Below are 25,078 nucleotides of genomic sequence, written 5' to 3' on the forward strand. Positions count from 1 at the left end.
CTGTTGCTGCCCACCGCCTCATGCAGGGGAGCTTCCTCTTCATTCTGGGGTCTTGTTCCTTGCTAACCAAGCCCTGACGTTCTTAAAAGTTTATGAAAAGTTTTCTTTGTTTTAAACCTAGCTGTGCTTTGCCAGCCCTCACTGTGTTTCTCTTTCCTGGATGCTGGCTCCAAGCCCCGACACAAATCCCTTTCCCATCAGTCCCTTCTGGGGCAAAACCACAGATTCCTTCATTTCTGATCACATTCAAGCCCCCAAATCCTTGCCACCTGCCTTTGAGAGTCTCCAGAATGTTCTTTTCACTTCCACATGCAGAGGAGCCTGAGTCTGATACGCCGGCTCACGTTGCAACTTTTAAATACCTGTAATCAAAAGCAAAGTTAGCAGCTAAAGTTTAAGATGATAACAGACAGTGGAAATGCCAGTCGATATACTGATCTGCTGGTTACTCATAGTCACTAACGGAATTTGAAGGTCTGAGTTCAAGTCCCTGTTTGGGAACTTGCCAGCAAGTCAGGCAATTTGTTTTACCTCTCTGGGCCTCAGTTTCCTCATCTGGAAAATGGGCATGGTAAAACTATTGATACCTATCTCCTGAGGCTGGTGACTGTGAATGAGAGGGTTCAGGTTAAAGGCTGGCCCAATGCCTAGAACAAGGTCAGTGTGCAAATATTGGACATGAGTTAGCATTGGTTTGCTGTGATGGAGGGTGAAGCGCAAATATGTAAGCCACACATCAGAGGCTGTGCCGGCAGGAGAAATCACTTCCAGAATGTCTTCAGGAAAAGGTGAGAAATTTCCAGACTAAACTCTCCTACCATGAAGTAGGTGAAAATTGAGCTCCTTGGCCTCTTTCACACCATCACAACCCACCCTCCCCCTGCACCCCACACACAGACACACAAAGCATCCCAAAGACCAAGCTCTTCTCACCGAGAGCTGTCCTGGCACACGAGAAAGACGCTGAGAAATAGCGTCTAGAACCTTCTGCGTCTCAGCCCAGGGTTCTGCACCTACAGGAGTGAGTGGGGGGTGAGGGGAGGGGATCCTGTCCTCCATGACCCATGTGCCCGTTGCTAAACTTGTCCCCAAGCCCTGAATGGCCCTCTTCCTTCCCTTCCAGGGTGTCTGTGCAGTTTCGGAACGTGTGACAACAGAATTGACAGTGACGGCGCCTGTCTCCCCGGCACCTGCAGGGACGGCTCCGCCGGGAGATTCTGCCACAAGCCGACCTCAGCCTGCGGGCCCTACGTGCAGTTCTGTCACATCCATGCCACCTGCGAATACAGCAATGGGACAGCAAGGTCGGCCGGTCGGGGCGGGGGGCGTTGCCATCCTTTAACGGCCCATGGCCACTGTGTCACCTGTAGACACACCCAACCCATATCTAAATTCTTCATAAACTAAGACCTGTTCTCTTCAGCTGCCAGCATGGCTTTTGTGGAGAAAACCTCAGACTGAGCTGGGTTCAAAGTCTGCAGCATTCCCTGCTTTGAAACTTACCAGCTGTGTGACCTTGGGCAGTTACTTAACCTATCTGAGCCTCACTTTTGTCATCAGTAAAATAAGGGTGATGTTGCCTACCTAGCAGGGCAGTTGTGGAGATTAGAAGAACTGAATGCCAAATCGTCCAGCCCCAGGGCTAGTACCTCATAGGTGTTCAGTCATGGAAGCTGCAATTATTACCGTCACTCATGTGAAGGAAATGAAGATTTGCCCACAAACTTTCCAACCCTTTAAAAATGCCTTTACTTCCTAAGGTCATTAATAACTACTCCCCTGTTAAAGGCATCTTACAAGAAATTGGATCGTTGGTCACTGGATCACCATTTGTTTTCTTAATGCTATCTAACATAGGAAGTGGGCTTGGGGGAACATGTCAGAGGAAATTTTCCTCTCTGGGAATATCTGGTTCAAAGGCAGTAACCATGCAAAAAATATCCCGGGAAATGCAGACAACATGTAGAATTCTTTGCCTTATTTTTGCAGCACTTTTCTTTTTTTTTTTTTTTTTTTTTTTTTTCTGTACGCGGGCCTCTCACTGCTGTGGCCTCTCCCGTTGCGGAGCACAGGCTCCGGACACACAGGCTCCGCGGCCATGGCTCGCGGGCCCAGCCGCTCCGCGGCATGTGGGATCTTCCGGGATCGGGGCACGAACCCGTGTCCCCTGCATCAGCAGGCGGACTCTCAACCACTGCGCCACCAGGGAAGCCCAGCACTTTTCTTAATTTGTAATTACCTAATCATTTGCTTACCTGTTCGTGATCTATCTCCCCCACCAGTCTGCAGGAAGCATGGGGCAGAGACTGACTTTGCTCTTCCGTGGTGGTACAATAGAAATGCATCTTCCTAAGGAGTTAGTATATACATCAGTGCATAAGGCGAAAGTCACAAGTCACCAAAATTGCCCTTAAAACCTCTTAAGGGAATTCCATGGCAGTCCAGTGGCTAGGACTCGGCGCTCTCACTGCTGGGGCCTGGGTTCAATCCCTGGTCAGAAACTAAGATATTGCAAGCTGTGAGGCATGGCCAGAAAAAAATAAATAAACAATAAATAAATTTAAAAATCTCTAATCACCCACAGAGGATCATCAACATGGGTCTGTCTTTACTATATAAACTTAGGTAAATCAGTGTTGAAACAGATCAATCTATTTCTTCATTTGGGGACCACCTAAACTATTTAGTTCTTCTAGGATTCTTGATGCATGAAAAATAATTTTATTTAGAGTTTTGTGAAGCACATATGACTGAATCTGCAATAGTGACATGGGCATGTGATAGGTGGCCCAGCACCTATCACAGGGCACTCAATAAATACTGGTTGACCAAACGAATGAATGAATGGTCCTATTTAATAGCTAAAGTTTCAAGGTGGAGCATTTTGAGAGGAGTATCTGAGGGCGTGATGGATCATGGAATCAGACACCTGAGAATGTTGTGCTCTAAAAAAAAGAACATCTGAGAGATCAGAGAAGGGAGAGAGGGGAGGTCTCACCTGATCGTCATGTTCAAGTCACTGAACTGTCACACAGAAGACAGCGTTGTTCTCTGCTGAACCAGAGGTAATGACTTGAGGTATAAAGAGACAGATTCCAGACCCATAAGGACAGAAAAGCCGCCCAGTGTCGAGCCTGAGAAGGTGCAAGTGTGAGCAAGTGCCCTGCTGAACGCCCCATGTGCATTCACTCTATACCACAGCTTTATGAGGGAGATGTTAGACCCACTTTCCAGGTGAGGAAACAGTCTTCCAGAGGTTAAGGGACTCGCTCAGGGTCACACAACTGCTAAGAGGTGGGGCCTGGATACCCACCCAGGTGTATCTGACTGCAGACCCAGGAGTGCTGGTGGCCACCATGGTACATGGCTCCCCCGACAAGGGCAAAGGGTCAGGCCACCTGGCCGTGAACACGTTCACCCCTGGCTGGCTGGTCTTCTTGGGGAGGGGTGGGATAGTTGGTGCTTATATTTCTAGGGCTGACTTTTGCGCTCACTCTTCTTTGCAGCTGTGTTTGCAAAGCAGGGTATGAAGGGGACGGAAGCCTCTGTTCAGAGATGGACCCTTGTTCGGGATTAACCCGAGGGGGCTGCAGCCGCAATGTGAGTGTTGGTCTTTATTTCCAAGCTGCCAGGTTTTTTAGGAAATCCTGAGGGAAGACCTTCCAAAAGGCAGTGTCAGATGACTTCATTGCATGAGGCACATTTGCTTGAACCCTGCATTTTAAAGATGGTGCCAGGTACCTTCTGTGAGCCTCCACTTCCTAAGTCCACGTGTGCTGGGGGAGCCCCAGGTTCACATGTGCAGGGGTATTGGGCTTCTAAAAACACAGCCAAAGAGTCAGATATTGATCATTAGTAATAAACTTCTGATTCAGACATTACAGCTTACAAGTGACTTTCATGTATGTGATCTCATTTGCTCTTCCCACCAACCCAATGAAGCAGATGTTGTTTATCCCCATTTTACTGATCAGGAAACTGAGGCTCAGAGACCTTAAGTGACTTGCCTTAAGTTCTGTTAGTGTCAGGGGTATAGCCGAAACTGACTGTTGCTTTCATTAATACCTTCTGAATATCACCACCACCACCCGGCCAAGGTCACCTTCCTTCCTTACCCACAGTTTAATAACTGTTCTCCCTGATGCTCCTCTTGGCTATAGCCACAGCCAGAGTGGATCAGATCATGTTTCCCCCTTGCTGAAATCCCGCGGGAACTTCCCCTGGCTCTGAGGATGAAATCAGATGCAAATGCCTTGCCCAACCCCCCAGACTGCGCTTGGGCAAGCCCCACCCACTCAGCCTCATCCGGACAACTTACCTTGCACCTCTTACTCTGTCCTTCAGCTTCCTGGTGTGGTCATCCTGAAAGGCCTGGAATTGGTACAGGTAGGAGCTTGGGCTAAAGCATCATACAGGCCTGAGTTCATGCCTCTTTACAGCTGTGTGACCTTGGGCAAGTCACTTACCTCCTCTGAGCCTCAGTTTCCTTATCTGTAAAATAGAGATAATCACAGTACCTTCCTCAAGATGATGGCTTACACCTACAAAATATTCAGAACAATCCCTGGCTCTATAAATGGCAATGACGTTAGTGACGGTGGCCATTAGCTGGCCAAAAACAAGCAAATTTGTTCTTTAAGTCGTCTTATCTTTTCCATTGATCTTAATGCAAATGTGTGTTTTAATCATTTCCTTTGCACTCCATGTAAATATAAGCTTCTTCAGTGTACCTCTGGAAACCCTTGCTTTGCACTTGGAATCTTGAGGCTGGACTGGGGTTTCAAAGGTTTTGCTGCTGCTTTTCCTCCTATAGGCAGAATGCATCAAAACTGGCAGGGGAACCCACATCTGTGTATGCCATCAGGGATGGACGGGGGACGGAAGGGATTGCTCAGAGATCAACACCTGCCTGCTGCCCAGTGCTGGCAGCTGCCACCACAATGCAACCTGTTTGTACATCGGCCCCGGGCAGGTAGGTGTGGTGAGGTGGAGAGCAAAGAGGAAGCAGGATTCCTGGAGTAGACTGTTTTTTCCCCTAGACACAGAATTACTTTGGCTAGAATTTACTGCAGCTCTTTAATCATTTGTAGCAGTGGGAAAGGGTTAATTGTCGCAACAAACCTATGATGTAGGTACTATTTTTTTTCACCTTTTGCTCCCATTTACCCTCACCACACCACACCCCACCCAGCCTCTGGCAACCACCAGTCTGTTCTCCATATCTATGAGCTTGGTTTTGTTTTGTTTTGTTTTGTTTTGTTTTAGATTCCACATATAAGTGAGATCATATGGCATTTGTCTTTTTCTTACCTATTTCACTTAGCATAATGCCCTCAAAGTCCATCCATTATGTTGCAGATGGCAAGATTTCATTCTTTCTTTGGCCAAATAATATTCTAATGTATACATACACCACATATTCTTTATCCATTCATCTGTTGATGAGCAGTTTGGTTGCTTCCATGCCTTGACTATTGTAAATAATGCTGCAACGAACATGGGGGTGCATATACCTTTTCGAGTTAGTGTTTCCTTTTTTTTTTTTTCAGGTAAATACCCAGAAGTGGAATTGCTAGAACATATGGTAGTTCTATTTTTAGTATTTTTTTCTTTTTTTATCTTTTATTTTTTTTTTTGCGGTACACGGGCCTCTCACTGTTGTGGCCTCTCCCATTGTGGAGCACAGGCTCCGGATGCGCAGGCTCAGCAGCCATGGCTCATGGGCCCAGCCGCTCCGTGGCATGTGGGATCTTCCCGGACTGGGGCACGAACCCGTGTGCCCTGCATCGGCAGGCAGACTCTCAACCACTGTGCCACCAAGGAAGCCCTATTTTTAGTTTTTTGAGGAACCACCATAACAATATTCCACAGTGACTGCACCAATTTACATTCCCACCAACAGTGCACAAGGGTTCCCTTTTCTCCACTTCCTCACCAACACTTTATTATTTCTTGTCTTTATCTCACTGTGGTTTTGATTTGCATTCCTCTGATGATTAGTCATGTTGAGCATCTTTTCATGTACCTGTTGGTTATCTGTATGTCTTCTTTGGAAAAATGTCCACTCAGATCTTCTGCCCATTTTTTTAATTGGATTGTTTGGTTTTTTGCTGTTGAGTTGTATGAGTTCTTTATATATTTTACATATTAACCCCTTATCAGATTATAACTTGTAAATATTTTCTCCCATTCCATAGGTTGCCTTTTCATTTTGTTGATGGTCGCCTTTGCCATATAGAAGCTTTTTAATTTGATGTAGTCCCATTTGCTTGTTTTTACTTTTGTTGCCACCTAGGTACTATTATCATTCCATCTTATAAAAGAGGAAACTGAAGCACGGAGAGGTTAAATACTTTGCTCATATCACACAGAAACCAAATTACGGTGTGAGATCCACACCCAGACAGTCTGATTCCAGAATTGCCCTTTTGGTCGCCCCCCTTGACCACACTATTTCTCTATAACACTGTGTAATACTCTACAGTTTGTGGGTCACTTTCACTTAACCTCATTTAAGGGAGACAGAGGCAGAGAAAGCTACTTCTTAGGAATTAATCAGCCCCAGGGGAGGTAATGACAACAGTACTAGGACTGTAGCCATGAAAAAGTCCTAATCATGAAAGAACTCACTGCATTCTTATGTCTTGCCAAGCAAGTACCAACAATTCAATTAGTTTTTCACTCACCTGAGTTGCCACATCACATTTGAGAAAGAAAAACAATTTCTTGGTATCAGTATCAGTTTGCTAAGGCTGCTGTAACAAAGTATCACTAACTGGGTGTCATAGAACAACAAAACTGTATGCCTCACAGGATTGGAGGCTAGAGGTCCAGGATCAAGGTATCAGCAGGTTTGGTTCCTTCTAAGGGCTATGATGACAAATCTGTTCCATGCCTCTCTCCCAGCTCTGGGTGGTTCGCTGACAGGCTTTGGTGTTCCTTGGCTTATACATGCATCACCCTAATCTCTGCCTTCGTGTTCACATGGCATTCTCCCACGTGCATGTCTATGTCCAAATCTCCCCTTTTTATAAGGACACCAGTCATATTAGACTAGGGACCCACCCTACTCCAGTATGACCTCATCTTAACTAATTACATATTAACAATCCTTTTTCCAAATAAGGTTACATTCTGAGGTACTGGGGGTCAGGACTTCAACATATGAGTGGGGGGGTGAGATGGGGGGAGCACAGTTCAACCCATAAGAGTATCTATTCCCTTCTGCTCTATCAGCCTTTCTGCAGACAAATTTGAAAAGCATTCTGATGGGGGAGATAGAGGAGGAGAAATGACTGTTTACAGTGTTACATAAGAAAGAAAATAGGCCATATCTAGGACTGCCCTCAGTACTGTTATTAGTTGGCTCGAAAACTTGTAGATATATTCCAAATAGGCACAAATCCTAACGACCATGAAGTTTTACTTTAAAAGACAGACCATGTTTGGGTCAATATGTCAGGGCTGGGGGTGCAGGGACGTGCTACCCCAATACCAAGTACAGAAGGTTAAACACTCTTGCTTACAAGGTCTTGCCCTCTCATGTAAAGTTGTATACATGTGCATATGTAAGATATGCAATTGGGCTTCCCTGGTGGCGCCGTGGTTGAGAGTCCGCCTGCCGGTGCAGGGGACGCGGGCTCGTGCCCCGGTCCGGGAAGATCCCACATGCCGTGGAGCGGCTGGGCCCGTGAGCCATGGCTGCTGAGCCTGTGCGTCCGGAGCCTGTACTCCGCAACGGGAGAGGCCACAACAGTGAGAGGCCCGTACACCACAAAAAAAAAAAAAAAAAAAAAAAGCTACCCAGTTTACCTTATAAAGCATATATAGCAAATAATACTTATACCCTTAAAGATAAAAATTCATAAATAGGAGTTCTATTCTTTTCTTCCCACAACTTAATGGGCTGTCTTGTATCACCTCTGGATGTATCCACTCTCTAGACCAGTCCCTCAATAGCCCTTCACCAATCAAATGTTCCTACTTTCCCACCTCTGTTTATTTTTCTGACATGTACCCTCAGCTTTCATGGACTCCCCACTCCTCCCACCCTCTCCCAAGGTCCAGCCATGCCCCACTTCCCAGAAGAGACTTCCCAGCTCATCCTCCCTCCTCTGAAGAGCAGTGGTCCTCATCACAGAAGCATCTCATGTGCCAGTTCATCCATAAGACTTACAGCATCTCTTGTTTTCCAGTTAAGATTGGACTATTCTTATTTACGTTGTATGCTTTATCTTCCTCTCTTTAGTGAAAGCAGCTTTGAGGTTCATTGCTGGTTCCATAAGGTCACTCAATACCTGTGTTCGTTATCTGTTGAAGAGATTACTCCTGTTTAAATTATAGGGGTTTTTTAAATTTTATTTATTTATTTATTATTTATTTTTGGCTGCGTTGGGTCTTTGTTGCTGCTCGCGGGCTTTCTCTAGTTGTGGCGGGCGGGGGCTACTCTTTGTTGGGGTGCGCGGGCTTCTCACTGCGGTGGCTTCTCTTGTTGTGGAGCACGGGCTCTAGACATGTGGGCTTCAGTAGTTGTGGCATGCAGGCTCAGTAGTTGTGGCTCGCGGGCTCTAGAGCACAGGCTCAGTAGTTGTGGCACACGGGCTTAGTTGCTCCGCAGCATGTGGGATCTTCCCAGACCAGGGCTCGGACCCATGTCCGCTGCACTGGCAGGAGGATTCTTAACCACTGCGCCACCAGGGAAGCCCCCTAAATTACGTTTTAAACTTCAAGATAATGTTTAATAATGGAAGACATTTGGGAAAGTAAAAGAGTGGAGAAAAATGAAAACCATTCACAGCACTCCCACAATCACCGTTTGTGTGCTGATGTATCTTTTCTTTCTGGTCTTCTCAATGCACAGGTTTGTATTTTTCTCTACCTTGTTGCGATCCACTGCAGTTTTGTTTGGTTCCTATTCTGTACTTAGCCCAGACATTCCCCCATTTTATCATACAACCCACCACTATCACCATCATCATCATCATCATATTTAATAGCTGCAAGATCAGCGCCATTGCTTCTGTGGTGTAGTTTGTGTACTACACAAAGTACCCAGCCTATGGGGCAAACAGGGGCTGAAACCCAGCCTGCACCCTGCTCACCAAGGTATATACCCTGGTGTGGACCTAAAGCTTCCCAGAGGAAGGGGGGACTTTCTTGTTGCATGATGAAACTGTCTACCTGCTGAACCACTAGCCATGGGCTGTCCGTGTAGAGGTGGTACTTTACTCAGATTTGCCCGCTCAGAGGGAATGCCTGTTCTAAATTACACAACGTGCCTTCCCGACGAGCAGTGGCCATGTGCGTGGATCTCCACCAAGTGGATGCTCCATGACTTCCTTAATCTTTCCCTCTTAGATGGAGGGGCCAAGTTTTCCACTGTGATGCTCTTTAGGATCTAAGTTCTCCCTGAGACAAATCTCCATATGGCCCCTCTAGGGTAATGAATTCAAAAAGCACCAAAGGACTATCAGACTGGGAAATGTAATGTAGAATGTGGAGGCCAATAGCTCCGGAATCTGAAGTGTAATAAACGAAAGACATTAATGGTGTTCTCTAAAAGAGCCAAACAGTGATGGTTTCCATACTTCATTTTGTGGTACAGTGTGAGAGCAGGGCATGGAAGGCAATTGTTTTCAAGAATCCGTTTGACTTTGCTCTTGGAATTACAGAATGAGTGTGAGTGCAAGAAAGGATTTCGAGGCAATGGGATTGACTGTGAACCAGTAACTTCCTGCTTGGAACAAACTGGGAAATGTCATCCACTGGTGAGTTACTTGATTTTTTTCATTAATACTTAAAAAAATTCCTTGAGAAAGAAGAAGGTTGGGTTATTTTTTATCTGCGCCCAGTAATGAACAAAATCTCTCTTACTCCCAAAGGGAGTTCCCTAAGCAGAATGTAATTATTGCAACTTTCACTCCATTCTAAAGCTTGGAAGAACCAACATACAATTGCCAGATAAGATTACCGGTTAAATCTGAATTTCTAATAAATGACAAATAATCCTCCAGCACAAACATGACCCAAATGTTAGATAGGACAAATTTAACCAAAAAATTATTCATAACTTATCTAAAATTCGTACTCGGTATTTTTATTTGCTAAATCTGGCAATTCTAAATCACCGGGATAATTTAAAGGGTAACTAGACTCCCATTTTGAATGTCATAACAAAGTTTTACCCAAATTATTAGTGAAAATGCCCATTCAAGGGTAGGTTGAGGCTTGTTCCTAAATTATGGAAGAGCAGGCAAAGATGTTAGAGCTGGTCGTGTTCATGTTTTTAAGAGAACATCACTAAGCACCCAGCATCAGAACCAGTGAAGACGACACCTTAGTCACAGTGCTTTTGCTTGCAAGTAACAGAATCCACACAAATCAGCTTAAGCTAAAAAGGAATTTGTTGGACATATGCCGCCAGGGTAGCTCCATAGTCAGGAATTCCAAAACTTCCCAAGGGCTTAGAATCAAGATCAAGGCAGCTTCTTCCCTCGATCCTCTGAGACCATGCAATTTCTCATTTTGCTACTCCCTGTGCTTTTACTTTCTCTTTGTCTTTGTCTCCCTCTTTCTCTCACTCTCTCTCCCAACTTTAAGTGCAGTTCTGTGCATCTTCGGGTAGGTGACTCCCTGTTCTTAGAGGAACGTCTACCCCACTACCAGTGATGCCCACTAACTTAACAGCACTCTGTGCCCCAATTCTAACTCATAGGAGAAAGGATCTGACCAGCCCAGCCGGGTCCAGGTGTCCACATATGAGACACTCAATGATGGCCAGGCAGTGGGGTGACATATCATGAACAGGACTGCCAGACCCACGCCTAGTAGTGTGGGCAGGTGGGTAATATTCAAAGACAAAAAAAAAAATGGGAGGAGATGCCTCTAAAGTATCCGTTACCCAAGAATCATGAAAGCACTTCATAAAGCTGAAGAAGCTCCAACACACTTGCTTCATTTAAGCTCAAGCAGGCCCTGACATTCCACACGTGAGAGGTTATTGGAACTTTCACTTCGTTCCAAAGCGTGGAAGAACCAACATAGGGTTGCCAGATAAAATGCAGAACACCCAGTTAAAATTGAATTTCAGATACACAGCGAATTCTTTTCTGGCACAAGCGAGCCCCCAAATACTATATGGGACGTACTTATACAAACACCTCTTTGTTTATCTGAAATTCACATTAACTGTGTGTCCTGATTTCTGCTTGCTAAATCTTGGCAGGGATGAAAAGAAAGAATCTAATTGTGATTCCATAAGAAGTGCACCAAACCTGCAGAAAGGGCTGAGGGCCTGTGGGTTACTTCCACCATCTTTCAGCCCCGAATTTGCAGTTCTCACTGTAGACGGAGCCTGAGGATTCACAGGTGTACCTCATATCTAATGCTTTAGTTGGGAAAGCAAATCATTTCTCTCATTTTCTTTGTATCAGGCAACCTGTCAGTTTACTTCTTCTGGTGTCTGGAGTTGTGTTTGCCAAGAGGGCTATGAAGGAGATGGCCTTCTCTGCTATGGAAACGCTGCAGTGGTAAGTCCTCTGAGATCAACTCCAGTACAGAATAATAAAGACAAAAATCTTCAAATTTAAAAGAAAAAAAAAGTGCTCTTGGCTAGGATGGCTTTAAAGTGTTCTACCAATCATTTGCTCCAGATTTTATCTGAAGCAAACTGCGTCTCATAAATGGCATATGTGCTCTGTGGGTCACAAATTTTCTACAAGTTGAAGGGAGGTAACTTTTATTTGGCACCTTCTGTGTACCAACCGGTCTTGGCTTCCCTTTCTTGCCATTCTGTCTCTTTCTAGTCCCAGACTTCCCAAATGAGCAAATAACTGGCCCCTGCTGAGCTCTGGGGCACTCCTGTCCGGGTTGTGTGCCTCCTATAGGCACCCAGAGCACCTTGTGCTTACCCCTGTCTGGGGGTGGGGGTGTGTGTGCATGTGTGCACGCACGCATGCACACGCACCTTCTGTGTACCAGGCATCTTACTAAATCCTTAACATGCTGCAGCACCCCCTTTAAACCACAACCTTTGGGCTTATGCTATTATTATGCCCATTTTATAGATAAGGAAACTGAGAGCCTAAGCAAACTTGCCTAAGGTCGCTCAGCTGTCTCCGTGCAGAGCCCAAGCACTTAACCATTAGTATGTTCTATGAGCGTAGGGCACGTCCCACCTAACTGTCTGTCTCCCCACTGGACTGTCAACTCTTGAGGGCAGCTCTTTGTCCTTGTTTCCTACTTCACTCCTACTGTTCATAAAGATTTGCTGAGGGCTTCCCTGGTGGCACAGTGGTTGAGAGTTCGCCTGCCGATGCAGGGGACACGGGTTCGTGCCCCGGTCCGGGAGGATCCCACATGCCGTGGAGCAGCTGGGCCCGTGAGCCATGACCACTGGGCCTGTGCGTCTGGAGCCTGTGCTCCGCAACAGTGAGAGGCCCACGTACTAAAAAAAAAAAAAAAAAAAAAATTTGCTGAAATGAGAAAGTAAATTGGTGAATTTCTCATCACTCACTTTTTGTTTAACTCACTGGAGTTTGGTTCCTACCCCTCCTCTCAATGGAAACCACTGGTGTAACGGTGCCCAAGGCTGCACCTGCCCTAATGTGCTCCCTGGCAGCTGCAGCATCTGACCTTGGCCTCCCTGCCTATCAGGGTCCTTCCTGCTCTTTCCTGAACCTGTTTCTCCTGCTCATCCCATCAGGCCTGTCTCCTGACATTCAGACCATGGAGCGTGGACTCAACATTTTCTCTGCACTGTCCATGGGCCACATTTCCTAAAACCTTAAAACCCTAAAACCCTGCTTTCACAATGCCCCTCACCTCCCACGGAAAACAAGATCAAGTCCAAATCCTCGGCCTGATACTCTGAGGACTTCCCATGGACTCAACTCACTTCAACCAGCTTAGCTGAGCTGTTGCCTTCCCAGCTGTCACCTTCCTGGCTCCGTTCCCTTCCCCCACGGACCCAGCCTCAGGTCTTTCTGCCAGCAGTTCAGGTCCAGCTCGTGCCCTCCTCTCCTTGAAGGGATTACCCGAGCATCTCAGCTCTTGTACTTATCTATTTACTAACTGATTTACTTTTTAACCGGTATTTACTAACTTATTCCATAACCTCAACCACTTTCAAAAAGGAATTAAGACAGCTCTGAGATGTATTGCCTTTTGGTAAATTTGCACATAATAATTGTTGTTGCCATTTTCGTGGTGTTTAATAATTTTTAAAATGTTTTCACATACATTACTGCATGTAATGTTCATAATCCCAGGAGCAAGGCATCATCATTTTCATTTTTCAGGTGAGGCACTTGAGTTCTCAGAGAGGTTAAGTGACTTGCCCAAGATCACACAGCTGGTAAATGGCAGACCCAGGAATTGAACCCAGACTTTTTTTTTTTTTTTTTGCAGTACGCGGGCCTCTCACTGCTGTGGCCTCTCCCGCTGCGGAGCACAGGCTCCGGACGCACAGGCCCAGCGGCCATGGCTCACGGGCCCAGCCGCTCCACAGCATGTGGGATCTGCCCTAACGGGGGCACGATCCCGTGCCTCCTGCATCGGCAGGCAGACTCCCAACCACTGCGCCACCAGGGAAGCCCTGAACCCAGACTTTTTAAACTCAAAGTCTAGAGCTTTCTTTAATCTATCACACCTTCAAACATCACTGATCTACCAGGACTCTGCGTTATTTTTTCACATCCTAACATCCCCAAAACAACTGTAAGCTGCATAAGATCAGGGGCCATCTTTTCTCTTTCATATCTTATATCCTCCCTCACTCCAACCTGGTGCCAATTGTGATGGTTCAGTGTATATGTCCATTAACAGACCCCATGGTGGATAAGTTAAAAATAATAGTGGCTAAAACCTACTGACTGTGTCCTGCATGCCATCCTCTATTCTAAGCACTTTAAAAACATTAACTCTTCCAGTTTCCACATCAACGCTATCAGTTGGAGCTTTTATCATCCCTATTTTATAGTTGGGAACATTGAAGCCCAGAGAGATGAAGTAACTTGCCCAAGGAACTAGGAAATGGCCAAACCAGAAAGAAAACCCGAGGGGTTTGGCACTGTGTCCCAAGCCCCTGCTCAATGCTAGCTCTGAAAGGGGGCAGTTTACTGAGTTCTGTGACCCTCCTGTAGGGCTGGGTGGCCATGTTCTTACAACACAAATTCTGATTTGGATGAATTTGAGGTGGTTGTTTCATTTAAAGTTTCTGGAATTACTCCTTTACCTCGAATATAGAAGATAATTCAAGCCATTAAACATGAAAGAAATGCATGGCTCTGGCAACATGGGGATTCATCCAGCCTGGGCATCACTCATGTTGGCATCGACAAGGCTGGCAAGGACGATGCCCAGAGATGCCCTGTGATTATGCCTCTCATTGATCCTCCTCTGTGTTCTCTCTCCTCTCTCCTCCCTCTCTTGCACGAAATGAATAAGGAATTGTCCTTCCTCTCTGCAGCAGCTATATTTAACCAGTGGATAAATGTGAGTACCTTTGTTGGAATTAGGATTGGGAATATATAATAACTTTAGATATTTGGACTACATGTAACAGAAAACTGAAAATGCAGCTGGTGAGGGGGAGGGAGGGAAATTGTCTAGAACAGGTGTTCTCAGCTTTGATTCCACTTTAGAACCACATGGAACAGATGTTTTTCTATAGCCATGCCTAGGCTCCCACCCCCAGACTCTCTGATTTGATCGGGTAGAGGTTTGACCTGGGCATCAGTGTATTTTAACACTTTCCCAGGTGATTCTAACATGCAACCAGGACCAAGAGCTTCTGGTCTAAGATAAGCTGGGGTGGTCGACTTTTCAACCAATCCAAATACATATGTATAACTTCATTCATCAAAAGAGGTATTTTTGAAAAGTCAGCATAATTCATCACGGTAATTCACCTAATTATATTTGGCATTTATAGTTGCAGTACTATCATATTTCATGTGTGTTTAGCCCTCAGCCCAACATGCCCAGAGGAGCTTTTCCCTCTCCTTTGGAAAGTTCTATAACAAAGAGTCTAATCCCTACCATCCCCAGTTGTCTGAATCTCTGTCATCTTTGCCTGAGTGGCCCAAGGTGGCAGGTTCAGCCAGCCATCGTGAAGGGTGGTTTGTCCCTTTTAAGAAGACAGATGCCAAGATACGCAGTGTCAGGTCAGCAGCCACTCCAGGACACCTTCCTGTTGCTTCCATGTGGGGTCCCTCTGACCCCCATCCCATGGGAGAGCAGGGACTGAGGGTCCTATAGCAGGTGCTAATTTTCATACAGACCCACTCCACACTCATAAGCTTGCCCTGTGGTGTGCTAGACCCACTTGTCCTAGCTCACAAGAGCACAGCTTTCCCAGCTCCACTTTCTATGCTGTTATGGCGGTAGCTTGGAATCAGCTATGATGGGAGAACTTACACCACAGAAATCAGTGAACACTACAAAGCGGGGCTTTTGTTTGTTTGTTTTTCCTGGAGAGCCGGTTGTGAAACATAAGCCCACCACTGCTTCTACCCAGAAGTAGCTCTAGGTGAGTAGATGAAGTTTGATTTCAGGCCTCCAGTCTCTCTCTCATGCTGAAACTGTTCCTGTAATGTTCCCACCATCCTTATTCCAAAGGCACCCAAGGATTCTCAAGGTCCTCTGTACACACATGTGCACACACACGCATGACACTGTCAAGACTCTTCTCTGCCTCTTCATTTAGACTAAAGGGTGAATGACTGATAATGACTCAGGTGTGACCTGATCAGGAAAATTTGCCTATTGTCAAGGTTCACACATTTAAATAAAAGGAATGAGTCTCAGAGGGAAGAGGAAGCATCAGCCAGTAGTTGGGATCGATTTGGGAAAGGGGTCCCTAGGACCTTCCCAGTATCTCTGAAATTATATCACATGGGAAATTGTCATCTCTGCCAGGCATTAAGTCAGCATTTGACCTCTGACATGAGTCAGGCCCGTTTCTTTTCCTTCTGCGATTCAGAATGCTTCCCTACAACCCATGCTGTCAGCCGCCTCAAACCTCACCATCCTCGTGCCTTCCCAACAAGCCATTGAGGACATGGACCAAGATGAGAAAGCCTTTTGGTTGACCAAGAGCAATATTCCCACCCTCATAAAGTAGGTATTATGTGTGTTTTATTCTTCATGATATCTTACTGGCATCAGTGTGAATGAAGTTCAGGGAAGGGAGGCCACATGGTCCTTCAGATCCATGCAACTGACCATGTCCCAGGACCCCCCTCACCTCCTTACCCCAGGGTGGAAGTCATCAACATGACTGACAGCCAATTCTGTGCTAACTGCTTTATGTACAACCTAGTTAATCCTCCCAAGGACCCTGTGAAATAGACAGAATTATTCCCATTTTATAGATGCGGAAACCGAGGCACAGGGTGGTTAATTAACTAACCCCAGGTACCATGGCTGAAGTTGCAGGGGGAGATTTTGAACCTGGTAGTCTGGCTCCAGAACCTACTCTCTTAACTCCTCACGATGCCACCGCCTCAAGCATTGATACCTCGTTACAGCCCTTATGGACTGTTGTTGTAGGTACCATACGCTACTGGGCACGTATGGAGTGGCCGATCTGCAGGCCCTGTCACCTTCTGACATGCTGGCAACGTCTTTGCAGGGCAACTTCCTCCACCTGGTGAAGGCGGATGGGGTAAGAGAGCGTCATATTGTGTCTGTTTATTGGAAACTTGTGACCTATGTTCATAGTGTACTTTTAGTTTTTTTCTGTTAGGGAAATTTCCAAACATGAGCAAAAATAAATGGAGAATAAAACCTCCATGTAGGTATCACCCAGCTTCAACAATTAACAACCTTATTCTCACACACACACACACACACACACACACACACACACACACACACACACACACACACACACACACAGTTACTCTGTAGCAGGGATAGTATAAAGTGAAGCTCTCTGCCCACTGGTTGGCCACAGACTCTTCCTGACAGACAACAGACTGATCCGGAAAGGCAAGCCTTTCATTTCTTCTGGGTGAAGGCCGCGCAGTTTCACAACTTTGATTTTTATGTGTGGTTAAGAGCTGGTTATTGGAAACCTACTAATTGAGTCATTCGAGATTACTACAATTTTGTATTAAGCTAGGGTCACTCAACAGATACTTATTGGGACTTCCCTGGTGATCCAGTGGTAAAGAATCCGCCTTCCAATGCTGGGGATGTGGGTTCAATCCCTGGTCGGGGACCTAAGATCCCACATGCCATGGGGCAACTAAGCCTGCACGCCATAACTAGAGAGCCCGCGTGCCTCGAACTACAGAGCCCATAAGCTCTGGAACCCGCACTCCACAACTACAGAGCCCATGTGCCCTAAAACCCAAGCACTGCAACTAGAGAGAGAAAACCTGCACACCACAACTAGAGAAAAGCCCACGCGCCACAACGAAATATCTCGCATGCCTCAACGAAGATCCCGCGTGCCGCAACTATGACCCGATGCAGCCAAAAAAATAAACAGATACTTACTGAACACCTCCTATGCCCCAGGAACTGATCTGAATGTTGGAGACAGGACAGTTCACAGGACAGCAGAGCCCTGTAGAAGCTCACCTTCTGGCTTTTTCTATAGTGTTTCAAGGACTTGGATTCAGTTTTCTGTGAGGAAGTCTGGCTGCCCTGCTGAATGTGGCAGTGTTTTAAAGCTCTTTCTATGAACTGCACAAGATGAAAATGGAGACTCTACTGGGAAATGAGAACTGCCCCATCAATGGAGCATGGGCCAGAGTCAGAATATTCTAGAATTGCAGCTCTAAAGCATTTCTGCCTACCTACCCATCAGTGATGGTGCTGTGAAAAGGCTCTCTGCCTAGTATTACCTAAATATATGTGCTTCATCAGATCATTCCTTTTAGAAAGCAGAAAAGAGTTACATATGGTCCCATGGACTCTTTACATCTTATTACAATAATTCTAGAATGTTGCATGCATATATCAGACAATGGGTGGTTTTCCATTGGTGTTTTAAATCACTGATGCTCTGAGCAAGCATTAATTGAACACCCACCCTGGGAAGGTTCATCCCAGGTTCTGTAGATTCAGAGGTAAATCAATCAAGACCTGTGAGCTGGAGCAGCTAACCATCAAAGACACAGTTGTTATGGGTTCTTTCTTATGCCTGATAGAAATGCCTCCCTGTAACCAGAAGAGATGTGCAAGGTAGCCAGGAATGTTTGTTTCAGGACCTCTGCTGATGTGCTCAGGGTGAGGCAAGTCCCCTCTGCACCCAGGATTCCCAGGAGGAATTTCAGACAAAGGGCAGTGGTGGGAGAAGAGGAGAGGAAACCAGAGAGAGCGGAGCCCAGATGTGTCATGCTTGGTCGGTGGCTGCGTGAGCGGGCATGTGGGTTTACTTAGCTCCTTTCCCCGTGTAATTAATATCCTTGAAAAGTCAGTAACTATCTGTATTAGTTTGCTAGGCCTACTATAACAAAGAACCACAGACTGGGTGGCTTAAACAACAGAAATTTTTGTCTCAGAGTTCTGGAGGCTCGAAGTCCAAGGTCAAGGTGTGGGCAGGGTTGGTTCTCTCTGAGGACTGACATCAGGCTCTCTCCTTGGCTTGTAGATGACCGTCCCCATGTTCACATGGTCTTCTCTCTACATAGCTGTCTGTGCCCAAATATCCTTTTCTTTTAAGGACACCGGTCATATTGGATTAGGGCTCACCCTAATGACCTCATTTTAACTTAATTACCTCTGTAAAGACCCTGTCTCCAAATAAGGTCACATTCTGAGGCACTGGTGGTTAGGACTCCAGCATACAAATTTGGGAGACACAGTTCAACCCACAACGTTATCTGCAGTGTTTTTCCAACTGCAGGGTCACTTTAGTGAGCCTCAGCCAGCACTTTTTTTTCTTTTTTTTTTTGGCAGCATTGGTTCTTCTTTGCAGCGCACGGGCTTTCTCTAGTTGCAGCGAGTGGGGACTTCTCTTGTTGCGGAGCACAGGCTGTAGGCGGCGCGGGCTTCAGTAGTTGGGGTGCATGGGCTTCAGTTGTGGCACGCAGGCTCAGTATTTGTGGCTCGTGGGCTCTAGAGCGCAGGCTCAGTAGTTGTGGCGCATGGGCTTAGTTGCTCTGCAGCATGTGGGATCTTCCTGGACCAGGGATTGAATCCGTGTCCCCTGCATTGACAGGAGGGTTCTTAACCACTGTGCCACCAAGGAAGTCCCTAGCACTTTTTTAATGAAATAGAATGAAATAGAGTAGAATCGATGATCAAGTGCCTCCCACATGGTAGAGGAAAGTATTATTTCAATTGTGTATGTGTGTGTGTGTGCGTGTGTAATGTCAAAAGGCTCACAATTTAAAAATATTTCTGAATTTGTGTCATGGTCCAAAAGTGAGAAGGTCACTACTACTCAAAAAGTGGGAAACCCAGAAATAATTCAATCCCTGGGTGTACTCTATAGGGACTCACCTTCTCACTGTGGTGCATTTACAGAATATCACAATCGAAGGAGCGTGCGTCATTGATGGTGACAATGCAGCCACAAATGGAGTGATACACATCATCAACAAGGTACAAAATTGCTTCCTCCCACACATGTTGAATCTCTTCTCCTTTTGTTATTTATCCTCATGTGCAGTATCTTTTTGGGGAAAAACCACTTAGCCTTAATATAAAAATAACCTGTATTGTGCTTCATTATTTTTATTTTAAAACCATTTCGAGGCTCTCCTCATTCAGTGAGACTCAGTTACTATAGACTCAACCTGTATCCTGCAATGGGTCCTGTATAATGTGTGGCCACATGTATCATATTTCTTAGTTATCAGAACATCTTACAAGGTACACGGGAACCTTAGTATTGGGAAGTCCATAGGCCCAGATTGGATATAATCAAGAACTGGAGGAGAGGCAACTGGCTATGTGTCACTGGTCCTCTCCCTTCTGCATTATTGTGCCCTAGAAAAAAAAAAGGAAAAGGGTAGGAAGGGATTGTAGCATTTTAATTTTCTTCTAAGATGCAATTCAACAGTATTCAAAGGTATGAAATAGAAAAAAAAAGTTTAATGGGAAACGAGCTTTTAAACTATCCTATAATTTTCAGTTACTATATTAATATCTTCATTTAAAATTAAAGTTAGAATTTAGGGTATATTGGGAAATTTTGAAAAGCGGAAGATTAGAAAAGACAATTAACTAATTGCATTTTAACTAAAATTATTCTCACTTGGCACTTACATACTTTTTTATTTCAAGTTACAGAACACGTTAACTATTTCTGTTCAGAAAAGAGAGGCTTCTTATAAGACTTCTGAGTGCAACACTTTGCAAAGACCTTGCAATTCTCTTGTATTACCAAGAGGCATTAAAAAATACACCATTTTTTGAGCAAGTGATAGGTCATTTGCAGGGAACTATACTGGGCTTATGGCTTCATTTATCAGAAAGCAATATTACTTACCGAGAGTATTTTTCTTCTCCAATACTGGCTTTTCAAAGTACCAAAAAAAAAATTTTTTTTAAGTGTAAAATTACCTCTTCTTCTCATTTACTTTTTTTTTTTTTTTTTTTTTGCGGTACGCGGGCCTCTCACTGTTGTGGCCTCTCCCGTTGCGGAGCACAGGCTCCGGACGCACAGGCTCAGCGGCCATGGCTCACGGGACCAGCCGCTCCGCGGCATGTGGGATATTCCCGGACCGGGGCACGAGCCTGTGTCCCCTGCACCGGCAGGCGGACTCTCAACCACTGCACCACCAGGGAAGGCCCTCATTTACATTTTTGATGAACACAACCTCATTAGTAAAATGGCACCTCAACCCATGTCCTGTACTGAGCGTTATTATCACAGGGGCCAGGTTGAGTCCCACCTCCTCTGTGAAGCCATCCCTTATCCCTGCAGCCCATATCACCAAGGCTGCCATAGTGTCAAGAGGGTAAGTTCTAGAATCATACAGCATCTCGTTCAGGCACTTAACTAACTGTGTAACCTTGGGCAAGTTACATAACCTCTCTGAGCCCCATTTTTCTTCCCTATGAGTGTTAAACAACACCTTCTCTCTCACTGCTGCCTAGGGAGACCTCAGTACATGTCAGTTTTATTCCCTTTTGCTTCCTCTGAAATCCCGTGGGATTTCTCAGTATAGAACTCATTTGGCATAACTGTGCCCCCTTGTTTTGATAGTTCTTTATGGAATAGGTCATGAGCCCCCATATAATGGCATGTCCCGGAGGGGCGGGGCTGCATCTTTTCTCTGTCCCTCATCAGCATTACCACCTCACCTTGCGTGCAGTAATATTGGAATGATTGACAGCCCTCTAGGTGCCAGGAATTGTGTCAGGTGTCATGTATTGCATTATCTCATTTGATTTTTTTTTTTTTTTTTTTTTTTTTTTTTGCGGTACGCGGGCCTCTCACTGTTGTGGCCTCTCCCGTTGCAGAGCACAGGCTCTGGACGCGCAGGCTCAGCGGCCATGGCTCACGGGCCCAGCCGCTCCACGGCCTGTGGGATCTTCCCGGACCGGGGCACGAACCCGTGTCCCCTGCATCAGCAGGCGGACTCTCAACCACTGCGCCACCAGGGAAGCCCTCATTTGATTTTTATAACAACCCTAAGAAAGTACGTGCCCTTCTCCTCACTTCTCAAAGGAGACTGCTGAGGATCCTCACGGCTAGGTAGCTGGATCGAGGAAGAAGTTTACGTGGACACAAAGATCCATGGCTGCGCATCAACTGATTCAAGTTCACTGCTTAGCCTCTGGGTTGCCGTGGCTCGTTAAGGCACTCCTTTTCTACCTGTGCATTGGACACTGTGGTCCCCTTTGTTAGGGCCACCGTGAACAGTTGTGCAGGTTGTTCCCTGCCTAGAGGTACCTGGTCTGGTGGTGGAGTTGGGCTGAAATCCAACCCACTTCACTTCCCAAACTATGCACCCCTGTTTGGTCTTGCAAACGATCAAAGGAAAAGGTACCTTGTTCTCTATTTGCAGAGGCTCATGATCACATATTGTTATGTGACATGAACCTATGTACTAGAGAGGCAGCAAGTCCTACCAAGGCAGGCTAACAGAATTTTGGGGCTTCCTTTCCCAGGTTCTGGTTCCCCAAAGAGGTCTAACTGGCTCCTTACCAAACCTACTCACCCGGCTGGACCAGATGCCTGACTATTCCATCTTCCGGGGCTACATCATTGCAAGTACCACGTTCTCTGCATGACCCTCTGCTCGGGTTACCTGGGAACAGAAGTCCCTCACGCGCTCCTATCTCTTTCCATCACAGCAACATAATCTGGCAAGTTCGATCGAGGCTGCCGACACTTACACGGTGTTTGCTCCAAACAATGACGCCATTGAGAGTTACATCCGGGAGAAGAAGGTCACAACTCTGGTAGTATCCGCAATAATAACCTGGGAAATTATTTCCTGGAAATTCAAACACTTAAAGTTTTTCAGTCCATCAACCATGTACCATTTCACTCTCTCATCAAAACTTCTTTGTCGATATCCAGATATTTAACATAAACTTGAGCAGAGACTCTCTCATACCCGGCCCTCCCCCAAGCCAGAGCTACTCATATATTTAGTTTGTAGCCCTGGAAGCACACACTGAGGCTCACATACACAAGGATGAAGGCATCCCAGGAACCTGGAAACATCTTCATGGCCACCCCTCCTCCCCTCCCTGGCTTCTCCCTGGTCCCATGCAGTGAGCTGTCAGCAGCTGGGACCTCGAGGGAGTGCACTGTCTCTGTCTTCCTCCTATTCTCCCTATCTCTGTCTTCCCTGATTCCTAACATCTGGGGCTGAACAGTCAGAACTTGTCAAAAGACTTTGTGAAATAATAAAAAGCTCCAGTCTTGTCACTCTCTGGCTCAAAACCCTTGGGTGGATCTCCATTTCCTGAATGACTAAGTCCAAGCTACCTCCCCAGGTTCTTAGGGTCTCCATAAACTGGCCACGATTACCTTCTATTCAGTGCTGGCACCAGAATTTCCATTTAGAAGGATCCCAGGGGTGCCCCGCACCCAGCCCCATAGTGGGAGGACAAGTTTAAAGCTGTAATTGCACAGCAAGCAAGCTGTTTTCACTTCTCTCTTTATATAGGGTGACTGAGGTGAGGATGCTAAGGAGATGGGGGCTGATACTTGAAGTCCTGCTAAGCCACCCTTGGGCCCACTGGTGTCTCCCATCCATTCTCTGCAGATACCATGTGGTCTAACCAGAATGATGTCATACAGACCCTAAAGAAAGCAAAGGCATGTTCAGTGCCTTGCTCCTATCTACACACACAAACACACACACAAACACACACACACACACACACACACCCTCAATCAGGAAGGCTGTCCTTCGTCCTTCGATGCCTCCTGAATCCTCCCCACCCCTTCTTTTTTTTTTTTTTAACATCTTTATTGGAGTATAATTGCTTGACAATGGTGTGTTAGTTTCTGCTTTATAACAAAGTGAATCAGCTATACATATACCCATTCTTCAAGTCCAGTCTCACCTCCTCAGACAAGCTGGCTCTGGCCCCTGAGCTGCAGAAAATCTCTCCTGTCTCTGAATTCAGACCATTAGTACACCCTTCAGCACTTACACACCTGGTATAAGGAACTGTCTTTTCAGGCGGGTGTGTCTTAGCTCTCCAATTGGATGAAAAGTCTGTGAAGGGAGGAACGGTGTGTTAGACTTTTGTAAGTGCCGTGTTGAGCAAGCAGGACTCCTGGGATGGAAGTGAAAGTCCTCTTTACTGTGTCTCCTCACCCCCACCCCTCCCCCAGCCCTTTGAACCTGTTCAGTGGGGAATATTCTTCTCCTGGGCGTTTGGGATTGATATGTACACACTGCTCTATTTAAAATAAAATGCCTTTCCATGAAAAAAATCAGTATGGAAAGGTAAAAATGATTGCTAAAAAAAGAAAAAATCAAGGTCCATCAGGAGACAGAAACCGTACCAGAGAGAATGCAATATTATGAATTGTTTATTGGGTATAAAATTATATAAATATAATTGTAAGGTAAAAAAGAGATAGCATAGAAGCATCTATAACCCCAAAGGCTGGGAGAACAGAGGAAAGAGGTCAGAACAACTAAAAGTCAGAAATCTGGAGGAGCCTGGAGGAGCTGTAACGCAGACCTCTGAGGACGGGGTGCCCTTCTGCTTGTGGCTCTGACATTGGAAGAGGGTCCCTGGGGGTCCAAGACCCCGGCGTCTCGGAGATGCCATTGCCCAGCGGGTGCTGGCATCTTGTGGGGAGGGGGACGTGATAAGGCCAGTCTGGGAGTGACAGGCCTCTGCCACTCGGATCCAGCTGCCGCTGGCAGGTCGATGAAGTGCAGCTGGGGTGATGCCCCCAGGACCAGGAAGCAGACAGGAAGAGGGGGTCCCTCTAACAGGGCTCACAGTCTCCCTCGAGCACTTTCCACTGGCGGAGCGCCCAACGGGAGACCTGGCAGAGGAGAAGTGTGGGCTGTGGTCCCAACCCCACTGCAGAAACAGTGTAGAGGGTGGTTTGGAGCTGAGACAGTGATTCACCATCTCTCCTTCCCCATATGACGCTTCTATTTCCTGATCTCACTGAATTCAGTTTTGGTCTCACCGGGGTTTGCAGTTAGGACCTGTTGATGGTTGGGAAGAGATGTGAAGAGGGTAGGAAGTCCTTATCTAACTGGTACCGTCTTGAGATGCCGTTGATCTCTCGCTCTGGCTCTCTCGCTCTGGCTCTCTCGCTGTCTGATGGGTTCTTTGGAGACGCCCCCCCATCCCTGGTGGTCTCTGACTGCAGTTGCCCCCACCTGTGTGCATGCATCTCTTCCTACAGCCACTTCTTTTCTCAGTGGACCCTCAGCATCCAGAGGCCACCTCCAGCCTTTCCCTTGGGGAGGCCCGTCTGCCCTTCCAGAAGGCCACCTAGGATAGGACCTAAGGCACCAGCTCTCTCAGACACGGCCAGCCCTCTGGTCCACAGGACACCTGTGCTCTCTTGTCCCATGGCAGTGCTGGGAGTGCAGACCTGTCTCCGTGCGGTGACAGCCTGCCCCCTCCACTGGGGCTCACCCTGCCAGCAGTCCCTGGCACGAGATTGCTCAGGCCT

The 25,078-nt window shown here is 46.3% G+C and overlaps 1 protein-coding gene across 1 annotated transcript in view; it reads left to right on the forward strand.

Annotated features, from left to right (window-relative positions):
* The window catches only part of STAB2 (stabilin 2), a 155,126-nt gene that overhangs the window by 69,290 nt on the left and 60,758 nt on the right, over nt 1-25,078 (forward strand). The window contains exons 23-33 of the mRNA XM_082635128.1: nt 1,124-1,304; nt 3,507-3,600; nt 4,814-4,972; nt 9,672-9,767; nt 11,433-11,528; nt 14,446-14,493; nt 15,983-16,119; nt 16,552-16,666; nt 19,483-19,560; nt 22,078-22,176; nt 22,264-22,371. Of these exons, the coding sequence (XP_082491254.1) occupies nt 1,124-1,304; nt 3,507-3,600; nt 4,814-4,972; nt 9,672-9,767; nt 11,433-11,528; nt 14,446-14,493; nt 15,983-16,119; nt 16,552-16,666; nt 19,483-19,560; nt 22,078-22,176; nt 22,264-22,371 (1,211 nt within the window). The remainder of the gene's footprint in view (nt 1-1,123; nt 1,305-3,506; nt 3,601-4,813; nt 4,973-9,671; nt 9,768-11,432; nt 11,529-14,445; nt 14,494-15,982; nt 16,120-16,551; nt 16,667-19,482; nt 19,561-22,077; nt 22,177-22,263; nt 22,372-25,078) is intronic.

This window comes from Mesoplodon mirus (genome assembly GCF_964341445.2).
Source record: "Mesoplodon mirus genome assembly, chromosome: 11".
Taxonomy (NCBI): Eukaryota; Metazoa; Chordata; class Mammalia; order Artiodactyla; family Ziphiidae; genus Mesoplodon; species Mesoplodon mirus.